This window comes from Ictidomys tridecemlineatus, chromosome 2 (assembly GCF_052094955.1).
Source record: "Ictidomys tridecemlineatus isolate mIctTri1 chromosome 2, mIctTri1.hap1, whole genome shotgun sequence".
Lineage (NCBI taxonomy): Eukaryota > Metazoa > Chordata > Mammalia > Rodentia > Sciuridae > Ictidomys > Ictidomys tridecemlineatus.
Genome location: NC_135478.1, coordinates 137,048,967 through 137,075,807, shown reverse-complemented (window position 1 = coordinate 137,075,807; position 26,841 = coordinate 137,048,967). Strand labels below are relative to the sequence as shown.

Here is a 26,841-nt window from a genome sequence, read left to right as displayed (position 1 = left end):
AACATTACTTTTTGATCCAGACAAGAGAGCATACATAATCTCCTCTAGCGCCTGTGAAAGACTTCATTTTACACATGAAATTGTGTGGAATTGCCCCCAGACTGCATTGAACATGGTTTTTAAGAATAGCCAGCCCTGGAACAAACTGCTGAGCACCAGAGAGAGCCTCAAAGCAACAAAGAATAAATGTAAGCAAATGCAATCTGTGTAAAGTTGTAGAGAAAAAATACACTTTTTGTACACACATTGCCTGTATAGGACCATCCTAAACATTGTAATGGCATGCATTAGGAAGAATCCAAACTGGGACTGGCACACTTTAAAGAAAAACTACACAGAGGGGCTTACATGGTACAGAAATTTTCTTAAAATTTAAGATACACACACACACACACACACACATAAAGGGCTTTACATTTTTTTTTCTGTGCATCATAAAACTTGCATTTTACAATCTGGTTAAAAAAAAATCCATACCTGACAAATTTGAGGAAGCAACAAATTTTTAAAAACAGTGAAAATTTTTAGCCATTTGCAGATTAACCTAATCTGAATGTTTGATTTAAAGCATCATTTTGCGACCACGTAACTTATTTGCAGTCATAAAGTTCTGCTGAGAATTTTAAGGCAAAAATAGGAATCGGGTATATAAGAACAGACACCATGAGATTACATTGCATAAGGCACTTTCTCATTTACAATGCTCTGCTTTTCAAGCATAATAAGTAAATCATATAAAAAATTTAGAAGAAAGATCTTCTCACATTATGGGGAAATTGCTGGCAGCTTCTGATAGGTCATCTTACCCTTGTTATTAAATGACAGCGATCATTAAAATGCCAAACATATTTTGACAGAATTCACTTTATAAAATGTCAGCAAGTCTGTGTTTTTATTAGTTTGTTCCAAATCAATTTAGAAATTTCAATAGAATGCTTGTAAGTATTCCCCAAGCAATGTCCATTCCTGACTTTCTGCACACAAAAAAATATTACAAATTAATCAGATTTTCAGATTTCTGCATAATGGCTTTGCACGTTTATTGCTTAATCCTATTATAAAATGCTGTTATGATTGACACATCGCTGTGGAGATAGAAGTCAATTGAATAATATGTAGCAGTCAATTTTATTTGTAGCTTAATGTGCTGAAGTATTTTTTCCACATTTCCATTATTTATAAGTCTGTCCCTTTGGAGAATATATAGAAGAATTTGTTTTAAATGAGCCAATAATACCTTCTTTAAAATTTATAAGTGTGACAGAACCATATCTTTTTTTTTCCTCGGTCGTCCATAGCATGCCAGTAAACAGGGTTTGAATTGTCTTCCACTTGCTATTCATAGGACAAACATCAGGAAAGAGGATCTTGTTAAGATTTGCTTGGAATTGGATTTCCACCATCCCATTAGAAAACTCCAAGAAAACAAAAGCTACCAACTAGAAACCTTCAAAAATGGCTGCCAGTTTTGTTTGTGTATTCACATATTTATTGTTCTACTATTGTCTTAACACTATGGTTTGTCCTGAAACAAAGCACATAAGCACACACAGAGACTCTAGTGTTCAAAGGACTTTAAAGATTTGCTGTTTTGGTGTTTCCTGCTTTGTAGTCTGAAAGGATTCCAGCACAGGAAACAAGTTTTGTTCAGTGCTTAGCATAGTGTGGGGCTCCCAGGAGTTACTATGGGATTCCTCCTCTTTCAATTAGCAATCAAGAAACTTGCTGAAGGAAATCCATGGACTTGTTGGAATATTTTGAAAAGTGATTTTTGAAAGAGGCTTTGTTCTTAGGAAAAGACACATACAAGATTCAGAGTCTGAAGCATGTGTGGAAAGAGGGATTAGGGTATGAAGAAGAGGGAAGCCATATTAGGGGATAATGTGGATGAACTTGGTCATGTCTGAGATCGAACCATTTTGACTTTGGAAAATTAGATAAGCTGTTGCTCACTTGTGCACAAAGGACACAGTTCCCCATGTGTACCACACACTGCCAGGCACTATGCACACTGATGTCTCATGCAAACCTCTTGGTGCAACTGATGATAGTATTGCTTTCTCCACTGTCCTCGATTTCTACCTTGCTATGACTTTGGCCTTTTTGAATGTCCCTTCGAATCATTTATGCAGTTGACAAGTGATTTGAGGACTAGAACTATTGATAAACTACTCTGTCATATCATTTGTCCCTTAATGCTCTGTGACATCACAGGGAAACGGGGTCATGTGCAGTTCCCAGGCTGGATCTCATATTAAGGGAGCATGTCTCTTTTGAATTTCAGGGGCCAGGGGCAACGCGGCACCATCAGACCCAGGCACTCCTGACCAACACCAGACTGGCCAGACTCACCCCCCATTTCCCGTTGGGCCACAGGTCAGTATCTTTCAACTGCTATCCATTAGGCTGCATTTAGGATGGCTTAACCATATAAATAACCAAATAAATAATAATGAGTTAAATCCAATTAACTCCAACAGAGCAAAGATGGTGATAAATTTTCGTATGGGAAGCTATATGTCTACATTATTTATTAAATACCACCAAGAATATGCATTTGCAAAACTATTCTCTCTTCTTTAAGGAAAGTTTGTTTTAATCATTTGGAAACATTTTTCCCCCTCTTAAACCCACTCCATCTGTTCTCTTGGTTACTGTGCAGTTTTCTTGAAAGTAAAACTTTAATGACTGGAGTGTGAAGAAAATTAAGTTATTTCAACCTTACTATAGCCATTTTTGAAATACAAGATGTGATTTAATATAAAAAAGTTAATGCAATTTTAATGCAAGTTCAGCTTATTGGGTTTGACAATACTGTACATCACACATAGCTCCTGCATTAATAAAGAAATACATTCATTATTTTTTAAAGTCCAATATTTGTTTTTTGCAGCCTGGTGTGGGTTATATGGAGATGTAGAACACAATTATAAAAGAGTGAGCTTTTTTTAACCTCTGTCGTTTAGTATGAAGCTTTCAGAGTTCATCCTATTTTTATGGAAGGAGATATTGGGGACTTTTCCTTCCGCTGTCATGTTGTTCCTGGAAATTAATCACTTTCAGCACATTGAGGGCTTGCCCAAGAGATAAGCTTGGTTGGTCTTGTTGTTCTAGTTGCTACCAAGTCTCCTAATAGCCTCAGATCCTATCCTCCATCTCAGAGCAAGTCTGGGTAGATATCTATTGGGTTACCAAAGCCCAGAGAGCATTTTATGGAAATTTCAGTAACTTCTTTCTTTGTGTTATACCCTGTATAATGTTGTTGTTACATCATGCATGTGTGTGTGCACAGATGTGTTTGCAAGTGTACTAGTCCTAACACACTCCAATACCTCCAGATTAGGTACATAGCATGACAGATCCAGGACAGTGAGGAACGGTGGCACTGTGACAAACTGGAGGGACATGGCCTGCTCTCAGCCCACAAATCCACTTTAAAAATCCTTCAGGCCAATAACTTCAAATCTATGTATGTCATCTTAAGACTTGCCTGTTTACCTTCCCATTTAACATAGTTCATGGCAGTGATGTCATACCAAGAGTCTGAGGGTCACCTTATAATTTTATTCTTACACCCAAAGTCTGTTTATTTTGCTCTTCAAAGTAATTTTGTATTTTTTTAAAAAAAGAGACATACAACTATTTGATGTGAATTTGATAAAGTGTGAAAATATATTAGGAACTAGGTCCATGGGGTCTAGTGAAGAGGTTCTAAATCTGAGCTGCTGGAGCCCAAAGGCTTCTCCAGAGTGTCACTGAAGGGACATGGAGGGTACAGAAGAGGGATGGCTAAAGGTAGGCTCAGCCTTTGTACTCCTCTCCTCATCATTCAAATGCAGTAGTCCCACTCTTCTACATCTGTTCTTTGTATTGGTGAAAGGGGTAAAGTATGGACTCTGGAACCACCCTCCTGCACTTGAACTTGACCTCCCCACACATACTATAAGTGGGTCTTTGGGCAAGTTACTAATTTTCTGTACCTCATTGGTAAGATAACTGAAGCATCAGAATAGTGTCTGGCTATTATATATTGGGCTTTGTATCATGCTTCTATTTAATCATCTTTCCTTTATAGAGTCATACTGCATTTAAAAACCATTGATAAGAGTTTTATATTGGTTCTACAGAATAAAACTGAATTTAGGATTAGGTTTCGCACAGTAGCTCCCACAGGAGAATAATAAAGTCCTAGATTAAAGATGTTAAGATGAAATGATTCTTGAGGTCACTTAGCCAGGCCAGGGAAGAGATCCTCACCACAACACCCTTATGAGGGACTCACTCCAACACTTAAGCAGACCTCATGCCCAGCAGCTGCCTTGCCACCTCAAACAATGGTTATTGGATCAATAATGTATATAAATGTGTATTTTATAATATCATTTGAATTAGGCAAAGAGTGTTTGAATAATAAGAGAACTTTTAAAGATTTTATTTTAAAAATGTAAAAAATAAATATTCTTATTTTTATATTCCATTTTAGATCTTGATGTTCTACACATGTGACTTCACCATTTTAATAATGATCATTTACTTAATTAATAATTATATGAGATTTTTGTATATTCTCCTGTTATAAACATCTTCCATTTTTCTTAAGAAGTGTCATCATAGTCCATTTTAATGACTATGCAATGTCTCATCAAGTTTCATTCTGTAACACACTATTTTCCAACATTTATGCATTTTAAAATGTAATGCATATTTCCATGCATTTATCTTTTTTCCTTTTGAATTCTATCTTCAAGCTATATCCTAGGAGTATATTCTGAGTCAAAAGGGGATGAATATATTTGCAGCTCTTGCTATGTATTTCCAAATTGCTTTCCAAAAGGATTATGTCAGTATACATGTCCTCCAGTCATTCATCTGCATAATGGTATCACTACAGACTTTTTAGCATCAAGTAAATCTTTTACATTATTTTTGTTAATAGCTGAAAATAGTATTTCATCGCTATTTTTGAACCAGAAATATCCCACCAACTTCAATGACCTCTTCCCAGAACAACACAGGATAAATTAGCGGAGAGTTTCAAATATATGAAAGTTTAGAATCAAATGAAAATTCATTGGAAGGCTATTATACAAGTGTAAGGTATTACTTTTAAAGGTATTTGAACACCTCAGAGGAAGTCTAAACTAAATAAAAAATTTCAAAGGAATAAATGAAATGTGATTTCCAAATTTTTCTTCTGACAGAAATCTCTTTTTCTGGGATAGAGTGTGATTCTTTGCTTCTTCTTCAGGAACTTTCTGACCCTACCAAAATGGAAAGACTATACTTTAAAAGCCCATGCCTTGGTTCTACTGCAAAGTGAGCTGGGTTTCTCTTGTTTCTCTGCAGCCACTTCTGACGGCACAGCAGTTAGCCTCTGCTGTGGCCGGCGTGATGCCCGGAGGCCCTCCAGCCCTCAATCAGCCTATCCTCATCCCTTTCAACATGGCCGGCCAGCTAGGAGGTCAGCAAGGACTGGTCCTCACACTGCCTACAGCAAATCTCACCAACATCCAAGGGCTGGTAGCAGCAGCTGCAGCTGGAGGCATTATGACTCTGCCATTGCAAAATCTACAAGGTAACTCATGAGTCCTTATGTGGTATAGGGCTCTACACGTTGGCAAGAGTTCTCTGAAGTGGAGAAAGAAAGTGCCCTGAATGGTAAATGTGGTTCAGAGTTGCTTCCATCATGAAGGAAATACAAAGACTTCTTTTGGAAGCAATGTTGCCAGTTGTCTATGAATCCTGAGCTTGCTCTAGCCAGGGCTTTATCAGCCATCATTTCTTAACATTGATACTGAGAACTTTCAGGTCTTCTGGAACAATTTTTGAGCAACTGTTGCAAACACGTCAAACATTTAATTATAAAACGCCTGTGTTGTTATTTGTAAGCCTAAGTTAAAACATCCCAAGTTCTTTAATTGAGCCACATGCAAAGAAAATTTAGAGATTTCTTGCTTGTGCGAAGTGGGTGGAGGATACCCAGGGCATCTTTTGGAATAATTAATTTAATGATGATTTTGCTTACTATGTACATTTGAATTATATTTATTTTAAAATTTTATTATTCAACCCCATGTTTTTGTAATGAGAAAATACTTGGATATTGAGCCTTTAAATCATATGACACATAACAGGAGTACAACTCTAATTTTGCTAAGGATGCTAATTCTTCTGAGACTATGAAAGTTTGGACTTTCTTTTAAAAAGATCTGAAGTACTGACAGATGGATTTACAAAAGACTTCATCAAAGGAAGATTTATTATGATGGAAAATGATTTGAATATGAGTAATATTCAAATTTCTCTAAAGAGAAAACTAACTTCCTTTGGACTAGTTTGGACTAGTCAAAGATATTTGTTATCTCCATTTATGAAAATGTTAACAAGTTTTTTCTTCATAATGCGGGTTTAGCTAAGTATGTTATCAGAATAACAATTTAAAATACTTTTTTAACTGGTCATAGTCAGGGACCTATATAATTTATTAAACTGGTCAGAGCTCAGTTCACAGACTAAGAAACAAAGTAAAAACTGGTGAGCTCTGGACCTGAACTTATTTGCACTCTGAATATTCTGATATCCCACCCATTGTTGCCACTTCTTAACTTTCATTTTAATGTTTAAAACAAAGTCTCTCTTAGGCCATTAAATTGTGCCAAGAAACTTGCCATTCATAAATCATGCATGCTCAGGATACGCTAATGCACAAACTTTGCCTGTTTCGATTTTGAGAGTGCCTGGGAAGCCAGAAACTCGAGATTAAGTAAATAAAGCAGGAATATACAAGGTGAAAGCAGAAGCAACAAAGTGTAGGGAGAGGCTTTTTAATGTAGGTGGATGATGAAATCTTAATGAAGAAATGGGCATTATCAAAATGCAGTCTTCCATTTGAAACATTTGTGCTTGTGGGAATATTGAATATTATAAATAAACATAAGCTCACAGAGCTCCTAGGCCATGAATTAATCCTGCTTGGTTAAGATGGACACCAAAGTCAGAGCAAAAAAACAAGTATCTTTATGGTTTGATAGTCTTAGGATTCTAGTAGCTCTCATTTTGAGGGTTCAAAATTAATGACTGTTTTAATGTAGACCTCTTCCTTCAAGAATTTTTTTTTTTTAATGTCAAATTTGAGTATGAGTTTATGGTTTGAAATTTGGTTCTTCTCTGCGCCTTTGCTTTCAGAAGATGAATCCCAAGTTTTGTGACCTAATTAAGTAGGGGCAACAAAAGCACTGGCTCGTTTTATCCCTTGGTGCTTAGGACACGACTTCCCCGTCAGCATCATTTTCAGAAGTGTATTGGAGTTGACAGCCCCGCTCTTGCCCGCTCCACAAGCACAAGCAAACATTTTTTTTTTCCCCTTTGTCTTCGCCTTTGAAATTTCAGTGATGTTGGGGTGAGGGGGTGCTGTGATCATTAAAATAAAACACCTCCCAGGAACCAGTCAACAGATTATGGGAAATGCTCCTAATTTGTCTTAACATGGAGCCCCTCCTCCAACACCTTCTTTTTGAATGTTCTTATAGATAAAAAGCCAAATCCTAAATCACTGTCAGGACACAGGAAAGTTCTACCTACATCTTTCCTTGGGCTTTTCTGTCTCTTTCTTATCTTTCCACATGGTTTCTTTACCGACCACAGCTCACTAGTCTAAGAAGAAAACCTTCCTGGCTTGCCTGAGACTGGGAGGTCTCCCAGGACAGACATTTCAATGTTCAAATCTAAAACAATCCCAAGCAAACCAGGAAAAGCTGGCTGCCCAGTAAGAAGTCCAAGGGCAATAAGGATAGTATTCAGGATGTCTCATTTCTCCAATGTGCCCAAGATCAATGTCTCCCACCTAAAGGGCAATACTAGTGGTCACCTTGTAATCAGTCTACCAGAAGGAAACCTAAAGTTGATCTACCTCCCTTAGGCAACATACTGCAGCCCTTGGAGACATCCTGAGGCAGTGTCCATGGCCTGTGCCACTTCCCAGGTTACACTGCATGCAGAAGGGAGTGGCACCTGGGATAGTGAGTGGTTGGCTGGGAAGAAAATCATCTGCAGAGTCCTGGTCCTCTTTGAAACTGAACCATTCCTAAATGTTTTCAAGTCACACTGTCTCTCAAGGATGAAAATTTTGTAAATCCTTACCCACTTTCCTATAATGAACAGCCTTCTCATAGCCTATGCTCACAGAAACCTCAGCTTTCAGACTCTTTTAAAATGGCTGGAAATTCTGCCTGTTTATAATTGACATTCCATCTGCCCCAGTGATTTTATAAAACAAATTTGATTGGTGAGCGTGAGAGGGAGATTTAAGTATAATACACCTAGTCCAAATTAAGTTCTGTTCCTATATGCCACACTTTGCCCTGGGTACTTCCCCTTTTCTCATTGTAAAGTGTTAGGTTTTTATTCATGAGATAACTTGGCCAATAGGAATTGTCTGACTGCTCTCCAACCTTTCTATTCAACACTCCAGCCTTCTCATTCTTTTAGCTTAAAAGCTATAATTTTCTAAGAATTAAAAAGAAAAAGTTGCTGCCATCAGCTTCTTAATGGTTTGGAATTCAGGGATAAGTTTTCAAATATTTTCCTTTTTACTAACGTGATGGAGAGTTTATTCATTTGCATCTTCTATCAAGTAACACAGAATAGCTCTCAGGGCCTCAGAGGCCAAGCTTCATATGTGTTTTAATGAGCACTCACGCGGTGACACCAGGGTGAGCTGCTGTTCTCAGCCCAGGCAGTGAGGTTCGTATCACTGTCTCCTCAGAATATGCTCCCAGAGCATCGTCCTCAGCATCTCACAGGAGTTTGCTGCAAATACCCAATCTCCACACAGACCCATTGAACAGAATCTGCATTTTTAAAAGATCCCCAGGTGATTTCCTATGCATATTAAAATTTTTCAAATGACAGTCTAGGGAGCTGTTTTCAAAATTCATTTGACAACTCCCAGTGTCTTAGTCTGTTTGGCTGCTATAACAAAAATTACCATAGACTTGGTGATTTATAAACGATAAGTTTTACTTCTCACACTTTTGGAGGCTGAGAATTCCAACGTCCATAATTTCTGATCTCATGGAGTTCACTTCCTGGTTCATAGATGCTGTCTTCTTTCAGACCTCACAAGGAAGAGGGGGCAAGGGAATTCTCTGGAGTCCCTTTTTATAAGGAACTAATCACGTAGCCTAATCACATCTCTAAAGACCCTGCTTCCTAATACCATCACCTTGGGGGATTAAGTCTTACCATATAAATTTTGAGGGGACACACCATGTTGTCTGTAGCATTCCCCAATATTGGCAGCACTTTTCTACTAGATTCTGAGAATCCTACATAACAGCAAGTAGTGCCCTAATTCATTCTCCTGCTCTCACTCATTACTCTAGACTCCAGATGAGGATGATGAATGACTTATTAGGAACATTTTTATTTCTCTTAAGACATCCAAGTCTCCAAGACCAAGAGGGATTCTCATTTATAATGGGAGCATTATAGAAGCCCTTGTGCTAAGATTTTACCCAGCAAAAGCTTTGCATTGCTGATAAAGAGATACAATGCCCAGCAGGAAACACATCTACACGGCCAGGGGCTTGTTTTCCTTTTCTTCTCAGATCTTTCTTCTATGCAACAAAGAGATCCAATCCTTTCTAGTAAATAATGGTATCTCATTGCAAGGAGATACATGAGAGTGAGGAGTTAGAAATGGTGCAGGGTCCCAGGAACAACTCTATAACTCAGTTCCCTCCTAACCCAGAATGAGGCATGAGCCTTAGAGGCTACAAGGATCCCATAGTCTATAGGCAATATTAGCCTGCTGCTTACAGCAGGCACATGTCTATCCTCCATGGTTATTAATCTGTCTCTCATCTTCTCCTGCTCCCTCCAGCACACTTCCCTGCTGCATGGGTTGGCTTTGGCTGATCCATAACTTAGGTTCACTCATGATATGCTTTGTCTCCTCTGAGTTCACAGTCATCTTTCCTACTCGTGCATCTATTAGGAACTTTCCATTGCTATCCCTATCTCCACAGTGATTATGTTTATCCTTGTCTTCATGTTTATCTAAAATTCAGAGTATTCAAGAAAGAAATTTCCTGTTGGGTTGAGCCTTTTTATTTTTGACTACCTCACAGGTCACTGGCCAAATTTGGAGATTGACTGAACCCATGTTGAGGTGTCCATTCCTATTCCAATTAGCTATAATGTGGGAGGTAAGGTGGAAGCCAGGACGATGTGATATGGAACCAGGGAAAGCATGTTGAGGGAGCATGCCAGGCCTCCCTCACCTGAAGGGCAGTGGGCATGGAAAGTTATATATTGGCCTGTCCACTGGGAATTGCATTAGGCCGGTAGGATCTCCTGTGGGCAAGCACTGAGAATGAAGCCCACTCTGAACTCTGACATGCAAAAGGAGGGCTTTAGATTCTGACCACCTCAAAGAGAAATGTTTGGACATTCTGGATAAGATCCAAACCCAGAAATGCTCTATTCAAAACACTCAGATGAGATCTAGGAATGACCTACTTCTCAACACCCTAGATCTCTACACAAAATAGGTGAGGTTTTGTGTCCTTCCCTTTTTTTCTCTTCCACTCATCCATCCAGGGTGCCTCCATTTCTGGGTTCTTTGTACCAAGCTCTTGTGACTTCCATCCCAGCAAGCCCACACCTGTGAACTGAGACTAATAATGACCACAGACCTCAAAGAAAGAAAATTACTAAGGTTGTTCTGTCGTGCAGTTCCTAAACTCCTTGACAAGTCAGTGTCTTCCACTGTACTGGTGACTTTGGATCATGGGCACGGTACTAAAAAAAATGTGAGTGCAGTTGCACTAGGAAGGAAATAGAGGTTATTAGTTGATGTGGCAAAATAAAATCCCCTTTATGGAACTCATGCCAATGTACTGGGATCTTTTGCTTTTCTTAAACTTAGGCAGAAAATAAGAATTAAATGTAGGCAGCCTCAGCGAGACTGAGAGTGGCCACGGAGGAGTTAATGGGACAGCAGAGGTAGGTCTTCCTTCTAGGACAGATGATTCCGGTTAGTGGCTTGTTCTCATAGCCCAAGCCCAAATGACCTACTAATCACTGTAGGCAACATAAACGGTGAATATAAATGTGCTATGTGGGAGATTTATATCAAAGTGTGAACATTCCAGTTAAGTCAACCATAACATTTAAATTAATGACCAAAAATACATTAGAGAGTACGGCTTAACCTGAACATGGAAAAGCAATTAGGTTTAAGGCAAGTTAAAAAAAAAAAAAATCAAGACGACGGATGTTTTTCCTGCCCTTAACTCTGGCAGCAATCCTTCCCTGGTTTTTCTCTACTCTCTGAATTAGTCTGCTTTGTGTGGCTATCACAGAATACTTAACATTGGGAACTTTATAAGGAAAAGAGGTTTACTTAGCTCAATTCAAAGTTCATGATTGAGTGACTTCCTAGAAAGGGCCTCTAGAAAGGGCCTTCTGGCTACATCAGAACAGCAGAGAACCAGTTGTGTATATAAGGGGCCAAGCCAAGGGGTGTCCTCAATATGTAAAACCCATTCTCATGAGACTCCCTCACTGTGAAAGATCAGTATCAATCCCTTCTGAGAGTGGCATCCCCATAACCTCACTACCTTCTACTAAGCTTCCTTCTTAAAGGTTCTACCACTTCAACACCACTACACTCAGGACCAAATATCCTATCCTTTGGGGGACAAGTCATATTCCAACTATAGCACTCCTATGTATGTATTTGGGAAGATATATGGAATAGTTTGTGGGTTAGTAATTTCCTGTGCAAGTTGTTTTTTTCTTTTTGTTTCAAGAAGTGTTGTTTTCACTAGTGTATAATTTATATACAAGAAAACGCATGGACCTTAAGCACTCAGTTCAATGAATTCTGATAATTTTATATACCCACGCAGCTTCCATCCACCACAATCAATACACAAAACATTTCATTATCCCCAAATGTTCCCTTGTGTCACTTTGCAGTCAATTCCTTCCCTCCACCCAGGCAACCCCTGCTCCCTTTTCTGTCAGTATAGATTAGTTGCATCCGTTTGAGAAGAACGTCTTATGAATGGATTCATATAGTATATATACTTTTTTCTAGATGGTTCTTCTCATTCAACATAATGTCTTTAAATCCATCCATGTTGTATGTATATCAATAGTTCGTTTATTTTAATTTTCAAGTAGAGAAATTCTCCATTATAAAGATATGCCATGGTTTGTTTATTCACAGTCATTCAAACATCCAGGTTAGCCACTGCTATGAAGGTCCCCTCCATGGAGAGTTTCCTTGATGGGGCATCTCTAGGGAGGCATCCTTGGTCACTGCTTTCCTTGTCCCTTGGCTACATCCCAGGGTCTTTGTCTGTTATCTATGTTGGCCACATCTGATGAGGGTGAATAAACATCTTTGGGTAGTTTCTCAGTCCATTTATGGCTTATGGAAACTTCGGGACCAAAGGGTTGCTTGAAGTTACCAACAATTAAAGATCTGTAGCTTCATTGGAAAAGAGATTCAGAAAAGAAACTGCTTCTGATCTTTTTGCCTAAAGTCAGTTCCATGTGCCAAGGTTTTTTTCAACTCATGCATCTTAAGTCTAATATATATTTCTTTCTTATCCCCACACCCTCCTTCTTTCAATTCAGGCCTCTATGTGAGGGCATTCTGGCCTCCTTGGCATTCTTGGGACACACTCAAGGGAATCCGAATAGCCTCTATGCCTGATGGGCTTGGTCCCCATAGAGCATCAAGCCTACTTGCTTCCTCTTCCCCCATGCCAAGGACTCCTGTCCCTCTAACCTAATTTCTTTATTTCTTTATCACCATCTATGAAAATTCAAAATATTTGAGTCATTTTCTTCCTTCTTTTGCAAGCATTTTGGTCATGCCTATTGTAGCCATCAGGCAGCAATGTTGTGATGCTTAGCTTTGATGTTACAGAGGAGAATCTGAGTGTATGATGCACTTGTAATATGTATTGATGGTGTCTCACTCTGTGCCTAGAATGAAGCCCTGTCATGGGTATATTGGTTCACTAATGTGACTCAACAACAGAGGACAGTGCCTGGCTCACCTGTAATAGGTGGCCATGTATGGGTGGATGGATGGATGAATAAATAAATTTTAAATAATTAGTATGAGGTATTCAAGTGAAAAGAAATATAGAGAACATCCAACCTAGATAAGGAGGCATGAGGAGAATGAATGAATTCTGTCAGGTCCTATGAAGTTTGGTTGCTATTCAAGTAAAAGTTAAAAGTCCCATACGGCAAGAAATTAGACTGAAGAGGAAGGAAGGGGATAGTACTGAAGGACCTTGCAGGCCACTCCTCTGTAAGAGACTGAACATCACAGAGTCTGATGTTAAAGGTGAACATACTTGAAGACAATGCCATTATACTATGATATTGTTGTGAATATATGTTTGCATTTACCTATTTATACTTGAATAATTCTAAGGATTTGAAGTAGTTTATAAAATGTATGAAAGATCAAAATCTTTTTACCACAATAAAATAAAAAATAAAAATCAGACTATGAGTTAGAACTAGAAAACAAGTCAAATCTACACATCCATTTGCATAGATTTAATCATTGGATAGTTTTAAAAAAATACCACTTGGCAAAAGATTTGCTTATTTTTTTTATTAATGCAAGGTTTTTTTATTTATCAACATTTGTTGAACTTTCATAGTGTGTGTACTAAGATTTGATCTAAATGGGGGATATAGAAGTAAAACCAAGAGGGTCCCTGAAGGCACATGTATGATAGTTGGGGAGTAAAGGGTGGCAGGGATGGATACTTTAGACAGGGTCATCTGTCATGGTCTCTTCATTGCACAGACCTAAAGGATACAAGTGACTAAGCTGTACAATATCTGGAGGAAGAGTGTCCCCAAAAGTAGTTCTAAGTACGAAGAACAGTTAATCACACAGATTCTGGATAAAGAAATGGTGAACAACTTGATGGACAGAATGTCTGTATTGTTCAGCTCTCAATAGGTTATGCTACAGCAATAAGCACAAAATCTTAGTGTCATCCAAAATCCAAGGTGTATTAATTTCATATTACATGTTGGCTGCAGGTGGGCAGGAACTCTGCTTCACATCTTTCAAATTCTAGGATCCAGGCTGAAAAAGTAACTCTTCCTTGGGATTCCCCCTTGGCCCCTTTTTTGTTGCAAATAAAATAGAGTGGCCCGAGCCACAATGAATGACTCTTAAAGCTTTGGCCCAGAGGTAGTGTCCAGCAATTTCATTCACATCCTGTTGGCCAGGTAAGTGGCCTGGCCAAGCCAGCTACCAGTGGAGTGGAGATGAAGACAAATATAATCCTAAAAGAAGGGGAAAAGTGGCATAATTGGAAACTATATTACAAAGTGAGTGCTACATTGTTCCACAGCCATTGCATTGAAGATCCACTGCAAGGCATTTGACTTAGGTGAACTTTAAGATTTCTTCCAAAGCTGAGATTCCATAATTCCAGACATAGTAACAATCTTAAATAACTAGAATTCAAATGATGAATATAAAAATGTATAACAAGTATTTAAAAATCAGGGATTATTTCAGATAGTAAGTAGGACTTTAAAAAGTAAGATTATCTTCTTTTTAAAGTAATATTCAGGAAAAGGCAAACTTGTAGTGACAGAAAGCAGATCAGTGGTTGCTAGGGACAGATCTGGACAAGTGACCATAAAGGAACACAGGTAATTTGGGGGTTGATGCAACTGCTCTCTGTCTTGATCATGGTGGTGGTTATACCACTCTGTGTGTTTTTCGATTTTGTATAAAACTGGGGACTATACCCTATGTAAAATACACTTCAATTTTTCAAAGAAAGATGAGGAGTAAGTGGATGCCACAGCACTTAATAAAATGTCAACTTATTTGAAAACATTTTTTAAAAGTGTGAATATAAAACTGCTAATGGAGTTAAAACCAGGTGAAACTTTGTGGAAATAAAAGACTCAAATTCTTCCATTAAAGATTTCAAATGCATATAATTTGATCCTCATTGTTTAAAAGAAGCTCAAACACACACATACACACACACACACACACACACACACACACACACACACACACACACGAAAAAAATAAATACAGTCATTTCTCAGAATCTAGGCTAATTTATTCCAGGAACATGGGGTTACCAAACTCCACCCATGCTCAAGTCCCTTATGTAAAATAAGTATTAGATAGTATTAGATAACTAATACATATTAGATATATTAGTATTAAATATAAAATAAGTATTAGATTATTTATTTACATAATTTACACATGCCCTCCCACATGCATTAAGCCATCTCTAGATGAATTATATCACCTAATACATGCAAATGCTGTGTAAGTAGTTGTTATATTGTATTGTTTAGGAAATAATGACAAAATTCTGTACATGTTTACAGCTACAATTTTGTTTCATAACTGGTTGAATCTGAGGATGTAGAAGCTGCAGGTATTAAAGGTCAGCTGTATGCAACAGAGTTGCTGGTAGTGAGAGATTATAAATTACTCCATTTCCTCTTTTTATTATCTCAATATTCCAAAGTGTTTACATTGGCAATTTTATTTTAAAATCAGAATACTTTCTCGTCATTAAGGTGGAAGAACAGCTCCAAAACATCATTATGAGCATTGCTAAGGTTAGGGCTACAGGTCTGACTGCTGTGTTTTAAAAAGCTACTCAACTCAAGGTGTAGTAATTCTCATATTAAAAACAATAGGACCTCAAAACGATTATATGCATTTGCTATGCATGAGCAATATTTAGTGTTAATAAAATTGTAGTTAAATGTGCTTGAGCATATCGGTTGAAGGAGCAATGACTGACAGGGTATGAGGGAGAGGAGAGGTGCAGTGAACACTCTGGTACCGCGAGGTGACCATGTGAGTTGCTTCTCCTTGTGATTTATTGTTGTGCTATCCCAGTGACGACCATGCTCAGAAGGTTGCCTCCACAGTGGCATCGTGAACACAAGAGCAGAGATCCAATACTACACACAGAAAAGGACAATGCAGGACCTGCTGCAGAAATGAAAAGAAAGGACTCCAGCTTTTAGTATGCAATGATACGCAGCTTGCTGTCACCAAGTGCGACATTAAAAATACCTAGTGCATAAATTCTTATTTGCAATATGATTCAGAAGAGCCACACATGACATGCCATACAATAATACCAAATCCACCATAAAGAAGTTATGAAAAGTAGTTGCAATGTGTCTTACTTTGGCAGTTTTCAAACCTCTGTATCTCTGAGACTTCAGACTTTTTATTTAAAATACCTGGTGAGCCCATTCTGCAGTACATTATCCTTGAAGCAGGCGTCACTAAGGCACTGGGGCATGGATTAAACTAGAAGCACATGAATGAGGAGTATGACTAGTATACTGCGTATTTAAGAGATACTGTCAATGGAATAAAGCATTGTCAAAGGATAATGGTTTCCAGCTGCCACATAAGTGTCAAAGCAAAGCCAAGCATTTATTTTCAAAGCAAAAGACAGGAAAGTAATGTGATCCCCCGTTTGCACGTAATAAGACTGTAAATCCATCAGGACTTTCGATGGCATCTCGCAATGTGTCTACACTAGGATGTGCAAACTGAATTCGATTCCAAACCAGCCATCAGAGTTAGCAAAACAGAGTAGCTCTTTTCCAAGATGGCTGCCACCACAACACTGCTGATGTTTGCCTGGTCTAGGAAAAAGACTACTTGAAATTCTTCTCAGTCTTACTCCGTTACCAAGGATAAAGGACAACTGGGTTTACCTCCTTACGGTTCCTCTGGAACCAAAATAAAACAGACTTCTGTATTTAAAGTGTGGGTGGTTAGGAGGAGTATATTGAAATGGGGGAGATATTGAAAATAAAGGAATTGAAAGATGGTCTCTAGTTCCCCTTTGCCCACAGTTTAGAGAATAGAGAGTGAACATTCTCAAAAAAAAAAAAAAAAAAAGACATTTCTTCTCCTGTGTAATTTTTGCAGGGTAGATTCCCAGTGAGAAGTCCTAGCTATTATTTTCAGCCCCCTCTAGGGGAACATATTAACCTCATTTTCTTCTATTAGTTATGCCCAAAGATTGACTGATCTATTTTCACAAATACCTGCTAAGGATCGGCTATTTGCCAGGCACCATAATAGGCACTCCAATCTGGTTAGGAGGAAATACCCATAATTCCAGAAGAAAGGATGGCTGTGATACACAGCAGTGGAGTGATTTAGGAGATGTTAGTGAGGTGGGTTTGAAAAGACTGAGTGATGGTTTAAATGTAGAATAAGAGGAAAGAGAGGGGAAATTGTTTGTTCCTATGACATGATTAGTTCCGATTGAAATGGAACTAGTTAAAGTTTCCAATTTAAATGGAGATACCAGATAGCCAGTTGGACTTGTATGAATCTGGAATTTAGAGCAGGATTGGTGTTGGAGATCCTGATGTACAAGCCATCAACATACAAGACTGAAGCCAGGGAGAAAAGAGATTTCTGGGTAAGAAAAGGTTAGTTAGGGAAGGAACACCCCAATTCCAGCCTTAGAGAAGGAAGGCACGGGCACAATGTAGGCCAAGAAAGAATTTTCAACAGGTCTGATTGTTCTGCACCAGCTTTGCTGGGGCTCCTATAATTGTCTCTGTGTTTGGATCCTTTCCAATGGACATACTCTCCACATTCACACTGGAATCTTTGATTGTTACTTACCCCTTAGATAGCTTGAATGCAACAAGAAGGAAATAAAAAACTTTATATGTCAGTTTGCTTTTTAATCTTCTAAGGACATGCCAAGTTTCCATGTATAAAGAAGCTATTTTAAGAACTTGTACATAAAAGCTTCAACAGTGTTTTGCTCTTTTGCTGTAAAGTAACTCATTTGATTTAAATCTATTATTTAAAAAAAAATAGTTGTAGCCTTGGAACCTCAAAGTGAATATGTTCAAGTCCTTTTTTCCTTCCTTTCTTCTTTTTTGAGAACCTTTAGGTTGTGCCTACTATAGACATGTAAGGCTGGGGAAATAACACTGTTCTGTTTGGCCCCAGTGCTATGGAGGAAGGTATCTGTGCTTTGTAAAAACTATAGTTTAAATTAGTGCTGTTTTAATTTTTTGAAATCATTTTACCTTGGAAAAACTAGATCTTATTGCAATCAAAATTCATCTTTGAGAAAACCTTTGATTCCATGTTAACCTTTTCCTTTGGTTTAGTATCACCTTTTTCTAAGTCATATTTATCAATGTGCTCATGAAGGTTATAGCCAAAATTAGAAGGATATATATATATATATGACAAATGGCAAACATAATATATATATATATTATGTTTGCCATTTGTCACTGGATTCCGATTGGCACAGATGTATAGGTCCATTAACACATTTTTATGCATCTCAGTTCCCCTGTGTGTCATTATGTTAGAAATTCTTATCAGAACACACACACACACATATATATATATATTTAACATTTGATAAAAGATAATTTGAGTTTGCAGTGTTTGGAAAATAACTCACATGGGAGAAAGTTGCATTAAATAAATAATAGAGATAAAATTTATTCTTCCATATATTTCAAAGCTAATGCTGCTAACTTACAACGGAATGGTAACATGAAGACACAGTGCTATAATTTGATTGATTTGTTTTGACAGCAACCAAATAATTGAGAGTGAAAGGTGTCAGCACAGATGAAATATTGTATAAGCCAAGTTCAGAAGGCAGCCCCAGCAGCAACAGCAGCTAGAGTTTTATTTCCTTTGATTTCGTACCTTCTTCACTTGCAGTTTATTATGAAACCATGAAAGGTGCACAACTTTCTCAGCTAGGGAGACTTTCATGGAGGAGAGACAGAAGTTTGTCAAATAGTCGAACAGTGGTAACTAGCAAAACATTCTGAGACGGCAATAGCACACCAACTCAAATGACATCAGTCTTCCCCATTCTTTTGAGAGTTGCAGCTCCAGTGCATTTTGCCTCATTTTGAAGTGATTCTGAGTCAGAGCAAATATTAAATCCCATTTTCCAGCCCCTTGAAAAGAGGTGGTAACCATCTCTAGGCCCAGATAAGGCAATTATTCAACTGAAAACCCAAGTGCTCACTAAGAATAAGATTTGAGGTGCTCAGTTAATATAGAAGCTAAATGGTCAGGAGAAGATCAATTAGGACAAAGCCTCTGCCCTTAGGCAAACATTGAGCATCCTGGTTAATAGAGGGGCTGTGAATCATACTGACCAGGTTTAATTCCAGCCCAGCTGTTTGTGGTTCTGTGAGCCTGGCAAGGCTCTCTGATGCCTGACTGATTTTTCTCAGCTATTTTTTAGAGTTGTTTTAAGGATAAATGTGATACTGTGTACAACATGCTTGCCATGGTGCTGGACGCTTAGTAAATGCACTATGAATGACAGCTACTTTCATCATTTACAGCCACAAAATCCAATATGGTAGCCATGTGCCTATTGGGCATTTGAAATGTGGCTCATCAAAACTGAGGATAGGCTCTAAGTGTGAGCGTCACATAACTACAAATCATGCCATCAATCTTGTTGTATGGATAACATGTTGAAGTGATATTTGGGGTTTCTTGAGTTAAATACAATATATTACTGAAATTAATTTCACCCATTTCTTTTTTTACTTTTCAAAGTATGAACACCAATTTGAAATTCACGTTATGTTTGCCTTTGACAGGTCTGATCTATCGGAGCTGCTTCAATATTGTATATGTATAGCACTGCTTAATATATATCTATATGAAATAGCATGATCTCAAATTATCAAATTTAATTTGAGATCATGCTATTTATTACTTTATTTGCTTATAATTTTTTATCTTAAAAGATGAAACTATGTGTAATGCTAAAAACTTCCTCTGCCTCTGCTCACAGTCATTCTCTAGCATTTCTTCCCTCGTAGCCATCCTGTGCACAGGTTTAGAATTTTATTATATGTACATGAAATATTTAGAGTTTTTGAATATGCTAAAATTTTACATAATGATAGCACACTGGAGATGTATTACTGTGTTTTGCTTTTTTCTCTTGTCATTTTCCTTTTGAGAATTTATCTATGTTGATACATGTAGATAATGATATATTTATTCTATTTCAATTACTTTATCCTGTGGGCTGTGGCAGCAGCTTCTTCTTCTCCTTCTCCTTCGCCACTGCCGCCACCTCCTCCCCCCCTTCTTTCTCCTTCTTTTTTGAACATGCTTTATTCCTGCCCTTTTCTCTTTTTGTCCATTCTAATAGATTAAGTTTTCTTGTTCTCATCTTCTGGGTCACAAGTAGATGAGAAATGTTTATTTCTCTATTTTTATTATTTTAGTTGCTACTGCCTTCTAGAGTCTGACCAGTAATTTCATCTTTCCTCCAAATAATAATCACAATTTATTCATCTTCCCTTCTCGTGTTCTATATTATTATTCCCCAGCATTCGTTATTCTGAATACTACTGTATTTACAAACTCACTTAGCCTTCATTCCACTGACAAATTCTTTACTTGTCATTGTGTCATGAAACATGTTCCTTCCTTTCAGAGTTTTCTGATTTTTTAATGAAGATCTCTAACAAACTGACTTTCATTTGTTTGAAAATGTTCCTTTTGGCCTTATTTTTTAATTGTTTAGCTGAATTTGAGATTCTGGGTTAGCAGTTGTTTCTAATTTAGAAAGTAAAGAAATCAACTTTGACCTCTGTTTTTACTGTTAATAAACATGTTGTGAACTTAATTATCATTCCTTTATAGATAAATTGCCTCTTAAAATTGTGGACGATTGCAGGGCTTGGTGGCACGTGCAGGTAATCCCAGCAGCTCAGAAGACTGAGGCAGGAAGATCAGGAGTTCAGGGTCAGCTTTAGCAAGTTAGAGAGGCCCTAAGCACATTAGCATAACCTTGTCTCAAAATAAAATATAAAACATGAGATGGGGATGTAGGTCAGTGGTTAAGCACGCCCTGGGTTCAATTCCCAGTACAAAAAAAAAAAAAAAAAAAAAAAAGATCAATTAACATTTTTTTTTGTCTTTGAGATTCTCCTACTTTACTCTGAAAGATTTTGGTATGGATTTATGTTTATTTAGCCTGCTTGGTATTTTGATCCTTAACATTTTTCAAAAAAAAATCTTATTACATGTACATTGAATCCTTCATGCTATCTTTTATGTCTCTTAATCTTCTTCACATATGTTCTCATTTTTTTAAATTTAAGCTACATTTTTGTGATTTCCTTGGATCTACCATCCACTTTACTAATTCTCTCTGCACTTTTATTTACTATTTAGCCTTAGATTTTTCATTTTAAAAACCATATTTGTCATTTTTAGAAGTTTTACTTTGTTCTTTCATTTTTCCTCAGTTCTCCTTAATTGTTTTAAATATGCTGATTTTAACTAATTATTGCTTTCTCTCTCTTCCTCACAGTAAATTAGTTTCGTTGTTGGTAATTTTATTTTGAACTCACTTTAAGCAGAGATCGTTTTTTCCTATGAAATCTTTTAAACTCTGGGTTGCATAAGTATTGCTAATAAGAAGCTAATTTGTTTTTGCCAAATGTCCAGCGGATTTCACTGAACAATCTCTCTGTTTAGAGATAGCAGTACCAGGTATACAGCATAAATTATGAGGCTGCACTATGCAAAATATAGCCCTAGATTTCAGTTTCTCATATTTTTTTTTCCCTAATCAGAGCTTTCAACTGAGATAAATATCTTTGTTACCTCCCTGAGTAGGTAATGTCCCTTTCACTCTTGGGACAGCTTTTTCAGCATTTGGATTTTCACCAGGAGCTCAATTCAAACACCTGCCCTTGCTTGGGCCCCAGGCCTTAGATCTCTGAGTTGGTGTCCAAACCTCAGCCCAAGGGATTCAGACCTGTACTGGAGTCTGTTGTTAGGGTTCCAGATCTCAGTCAAAGGACTTACTATTCTTTATTTCTGATGCTGGGGAATTGCGCTTTTCTTTCTGTGTATTAATTTTTTCATGTATTTTATCTATAATTTCTATCTATTGGAAATAGGAAAGATTTCCATGTCAGGTCAGACAGAGTGATTATAGAGGTGACAAGTCTCATGATAGTCTCTCTGCAGGCTAGGGATCCAGGGAAGCTGATTGCATGGCTCAGCCTGAGTCCAGTAGCCTCAGAACCAAGGATGCCAGTAGTGCAACTCTCAGTCTAATGTCAAAGGCCTGAGAATCTAGGGAATAGAGCCAGGGGCACTGATAAAAGCCACGGAACCTAGAGTTCTGATGGATATCCAAATGAAGGTGAAGAAATGTGTCCAAGCTTCAGAAGATAGAAAGAGTTCCCCTTTCCTCTGCCTTTTTATTATATCTAGGTCCTCAACCAATTGGATATTGCCCACCCTCATTGAATGAGGGCCGGTTTTCCTTAGTCAATCCACTGATTCAAAGGTCAAACTCTTCTAGAAGTTTTCAGATATAACCAGGAAAAAAAAAAATGCTTTACTAGTTATCAGAATTTCCCTAAATCCATTCAAATTGACACCTAAAATTAACCATAACAGTATAATAATTTTGCTATTTCCTTTTTTTTTTGTTTTGTTTTGTTTTGCTTTGCTTTGCTTTTTGTTTGTTGATAATATCAACCCTAATAGGTATAAAGTGGTATTTCAGTGGTTGAAGGGCATTATTTTTGTTGCTAAATATTCCCTTTTTATTTTATTTTATTTTGTTTATTTGTTCTTTTTAGATATACATGATAGTAGAATGTATTTTAACATTGTACACATATATGGAGTATAACTTATCATAATTATGATCCCATTCTTGTGGTTGTACATGATATGGAGTTTCACTGGTCATGTATTCATATATGAAAATAAGAAAATTATGTTCAATTCATTCTACTGTCTTTCTGATGCTCACCCCCTCCCCTCCCTTCATTCTCCTTTATCCAATCCAATGAATTATTTCCCCCCTTTATTGTGTGTTAGCATCTGCATATCAGGGAGAACTTTTGGCCTTTGGTTTTTGGAGATTGCCTAATTTCATGTAGCATGATAGTCTCCAGTTCTATTCATTTAGTGGCAAATGCCATAATTTCATTTTTCTTTATGGCTGAGTAATATTCCATTGTGTTTATATACCACATTTTCTTTATCCATTCTTCTGTTGAAAGGCAGCTATGTTGGTTCCATACTTAGTTATTGTGAATTGAGCTTCTATAAACATTGATGTGGCTGTGTTCACTGTAGTATGCTGATTTTAAGTCCTTTGGATATATACCAAGGAGTTAGACAAGTGGGTCAAATAGCAATTTGAAGGAGCATTTTTGAGAGAACAATTACCTATTAACTTCTTAAAATGCTTTATCAAATTTAAATATGATTCTAAACTTTAAAGTAACTTGAGAATGAAGTTGTCTTGTATTGTCTTCATGGTCTTAAAATGGCAAATATTATCATTATCATATTTATATAATTGCAATTGGATTTACATTTTTAGGTATATGCAAATGTGTTATATGTACAGGTGAACACTAGCAATTTTGATCATAAAAAAAACTCATACAATACAAATCCTCTTTTCCTACTGACTTTTTTAATATTTATTTTTTTAGTTGTAGTTGGACACAACACCTTTATTTTGTTTATTTTTATGTGATGCTGAGGATTGAACCCAGGGCATAACCCAGGGCCTCACATGTACCAGGGGTGAGCACTCTATGGCTGAGCCAAAAACCCAGACAGACCTCTTACTGGAGACTTCTAATACAATTAAAGATTCCTGGAAGGGAGCAGGGAGTATAGTGAAGAGGAAATTTTTCAAGAAGTGGCTTGCTCAGTGAAACGCTAACGGTTGGAATTCAGCAGGGAATCTGGACAATAGTTCTCTTTTCCTCTGCAGCATTTTTTTTTCCAACTTTGAAATTGTCTCTAACTTTAAGAGCTAGCCCAATGCATTCCTGAATCCTAAGACTTTCTTCCATGCTGGGGTACTGTTTAATTCCCAGTTTTCAATGCCAAGAATGTTTTTACCACGTCCATGCTTCATTCTACAAGGAACTATTTTCCAGTAAATTTGAACTATAATAGTTTGAATAGTTCACTTTTCTAATAATTTCTAGTTCTTGTTTTACTCTAGCCAAAATTTTTGTCATTAAAGGCTTCCAGTTATATTAACAGAAGCACACTAATTCTGTACTTTAAGATTTCCATCCAATCTTATATATTCCTTCAACATTTCTGGTGCATCTTTAAAATAATTTTCATGTGCAATGGATGCATTCTTTAAGGCAAGTGTGATAAGCAGTTTTTAGTAGAACTATACTTTGTCAGCAATTTTTTTTGCATTTTCTGCCCCAGACTCTAGAAAAGAACAGGGTGCAGGATAAAGTAGCCGGGTCACCTCAAAAGAAAAGAGCTGGTGTACAAAGGCCCCTCAAAATCATAAAGTCATTGGTGCTCATAAAATGATATTGCATACTTTTTTCAGATTAATGAGTGGATCATAAAAGAGCATTAATTTTTGGCCAACTTCCAATCAGAAAGTTGTGTTTTTCCGAGGCAGTGCTTTCCCAACTGACAAAAGCTTGTTCTGAGAATACCTTGCCATTCAAAACACTAATGCTATTACATTTCTTTACTTAAAGAAAGATAAAAGAGGAAAAGTAGCTATTGAAATCCCTAATGGATTCTCCATTTCTGCCCAAGCTCACACTGAGTTGTGCAGTTATATACTTTAGATAAACTGCCTCAATTGCTGAAGAATGAAGATAAGTAGCAGGGGTAGAATGCTGAGGGTGTCCTATCCCTGTACTTCACCCAATACACACATCTTAGAGGTACAGATGCTGCCTTACCCCAACCATCAAAGTTGAAAATATAATTTATTGGTCCAAAGAGTGATAGTAAATAACCAAATACAGACCAAAAAAAAAAAAATCACTACTGTCAGAAAAACAGAAATAAACCACATCAGTTCATCAGTACCATACTCCCTTCAATGACAGCATATCTCCTCCCACAGCAGGAACAGAAAAAGGACATGCCCACCCACCATCATGGCTTCTCAGATATTCTGAGGGGCACTCAGTAAAAATGGCTGTGTCTCTATGCCTGACTCGGTAAGTGCAGTTTTCTCTGTGCAACCTGGATCAGCTTCTATGTCAGAGCTTTCCTCCTGAATGTTCCCGAAGAACATATCATACAACAGTGTGATTTCCTGATTAACAATCATCTGCTGACTGTACTCTAAGAATGAGAACTCCGTGGTACAATGCTTGCCTAGCCTGTGCAAGGCTCTGGGTTCAGCCCAGCCCAAACACACCAAGAGAAAAAAAAAAAATACAAATGAGAACTCCAAAAGCTCACCTGGAATGTTTCAATATTGTATTCACATAGGTATACCATTGATACATTTTTTAAATAAAATAAAGCTTTAAACCACTTTGAATATTATATACTCTGAGGAGGGATCAAGAGTATTGTCAGACATGAAATCTATTCAGTTCAGAATACCATTAAAGTAATGAACTTTTAATTGAACTACTAAAACTTGAGAAGAGGCCTATTGTATAAGGAGTTACTTATCCTGTAATTGCCCAACTCTCCCCCAACTTAATACTGTTTGAATCAGGATATTTTATGGTCTCATAACAAAAGCACAAGACACCTTTTCTGTCTGAATATTTCTGAGAACTGAGGATGAACTCCTTCTTCCTTCACTGCAGAGAAACCTGGATTCCAAGAGTGTTCTTACCAAGGCAAAATTTCCATATCTACAATATTCAGAGAATTATTGGCTATAAAAGAGTCTTTAAATTTGATTTACAATTTTATTCTTAAAAACTGGACCATATAACCTCATGATTATGCATGTAATCAGCATGTATGGGTGTGCATGTGTGTTTTTGGTAAACGTGCTATACTTTATGTGGGGTAAAATGTTGCCATACTGGTTAATTCTGTCATGACAAACATTTGGCCACATACGATTTCATGCCTTAAAAATATATCTGCGTTTTGGGTGGGAACCAGGATGCCTCAGGTCTCATGCCAGATTTTAATGTAATATTAATTCCTTTAAAAGAAGGGTTTTTATAAAAAAAACCAACATTTTTCTAATGTACATTAAGGATGTTGGAGAGTTCACTGAAGCATATGCTCTGAGCTTTCAGGAGCAATCTGTAGTCAGGCATTTTAAATGAAAATTGATTTGTGATTTACATGGTCAGTGGAAAGAAAATTAACTTATGGAAGGTTGTAATGAAATATTAGACAAGTAAAAAAGTAGATGGTGATCTAGTGGAACTAAAAGTCCCATCTGGAAGAATTCTGTGACATTTTTACATTTATCTGTGTTCTGCATGAGTTGTAATGTTAGTGGTAATTTTATGGGACTGAACTGAAATGAAAAGGGTGTTATCACAGATTGCCTACAATATAGGATTGTGTTCAGTGGAGAGGCCTGTATCCTTTTCTCCATTTTCCTATAATATGACTCATTGCACTTTTTTCAGCTACTGTTGTTGAATGCATTCAGCCTTTTACTTGAGGTTATTAAAGAAGAACATCAAACGCTCACAAATACAATCTACCCGCACATTTAAAAGCAACGCTGCAGCTTCTCCTTAGTTCTGCATTGTTTAGGCGATGTCCAGGAAAGAGGCTTCAAAATGTATATGAAAGAAGCCAAGTGCATTGAGTGTAAAGTTTTTATTTTAAACCACTTTTTTTTTTTTGGTCTCAAAAGTGTGATTATTATCTCATCAAAACCTTGAACATGTTAGTAAAATAGTAAATTTTTATCTTCCCAGAAATGGGTCATCCAAAAGTCCATTTTTCTCCTTTTATTATTCTAGTTTTGTGAAAGCAATCAC

General features: G+C 37.2%; 1 protein-coding gene across 5 annotated transcripts in view; it reads left to right on the top strand.

Annotated features, from left to right (window-relative positions):
• Pou6f2 (POU class 6 homeobox 2) overlaps window positions 1-26,841 on the top strand; it is a 453,088-nt gene that overhangs the window by 199,759 nt on the left and 226,488 nt on the right. For all 5 annotated transcript variants that reach the window (XM_021722291.3, XM_040291851.2, XM_021722292.3 and 2 more), the window contains exons 3-4: window positions 2,285-2,376; window positions 5,347-5,575. In XM_021722291.3, coding sequence (XP_021577966.3) covers window positions 2,285-2,376; window positions 5,347-5,575 — 321 coding nt within the window. The remainder of the gene's footprint in view (window positions 1-2,284; window positions 2,377-5,346; window positions 5,576-26,841) is intronic.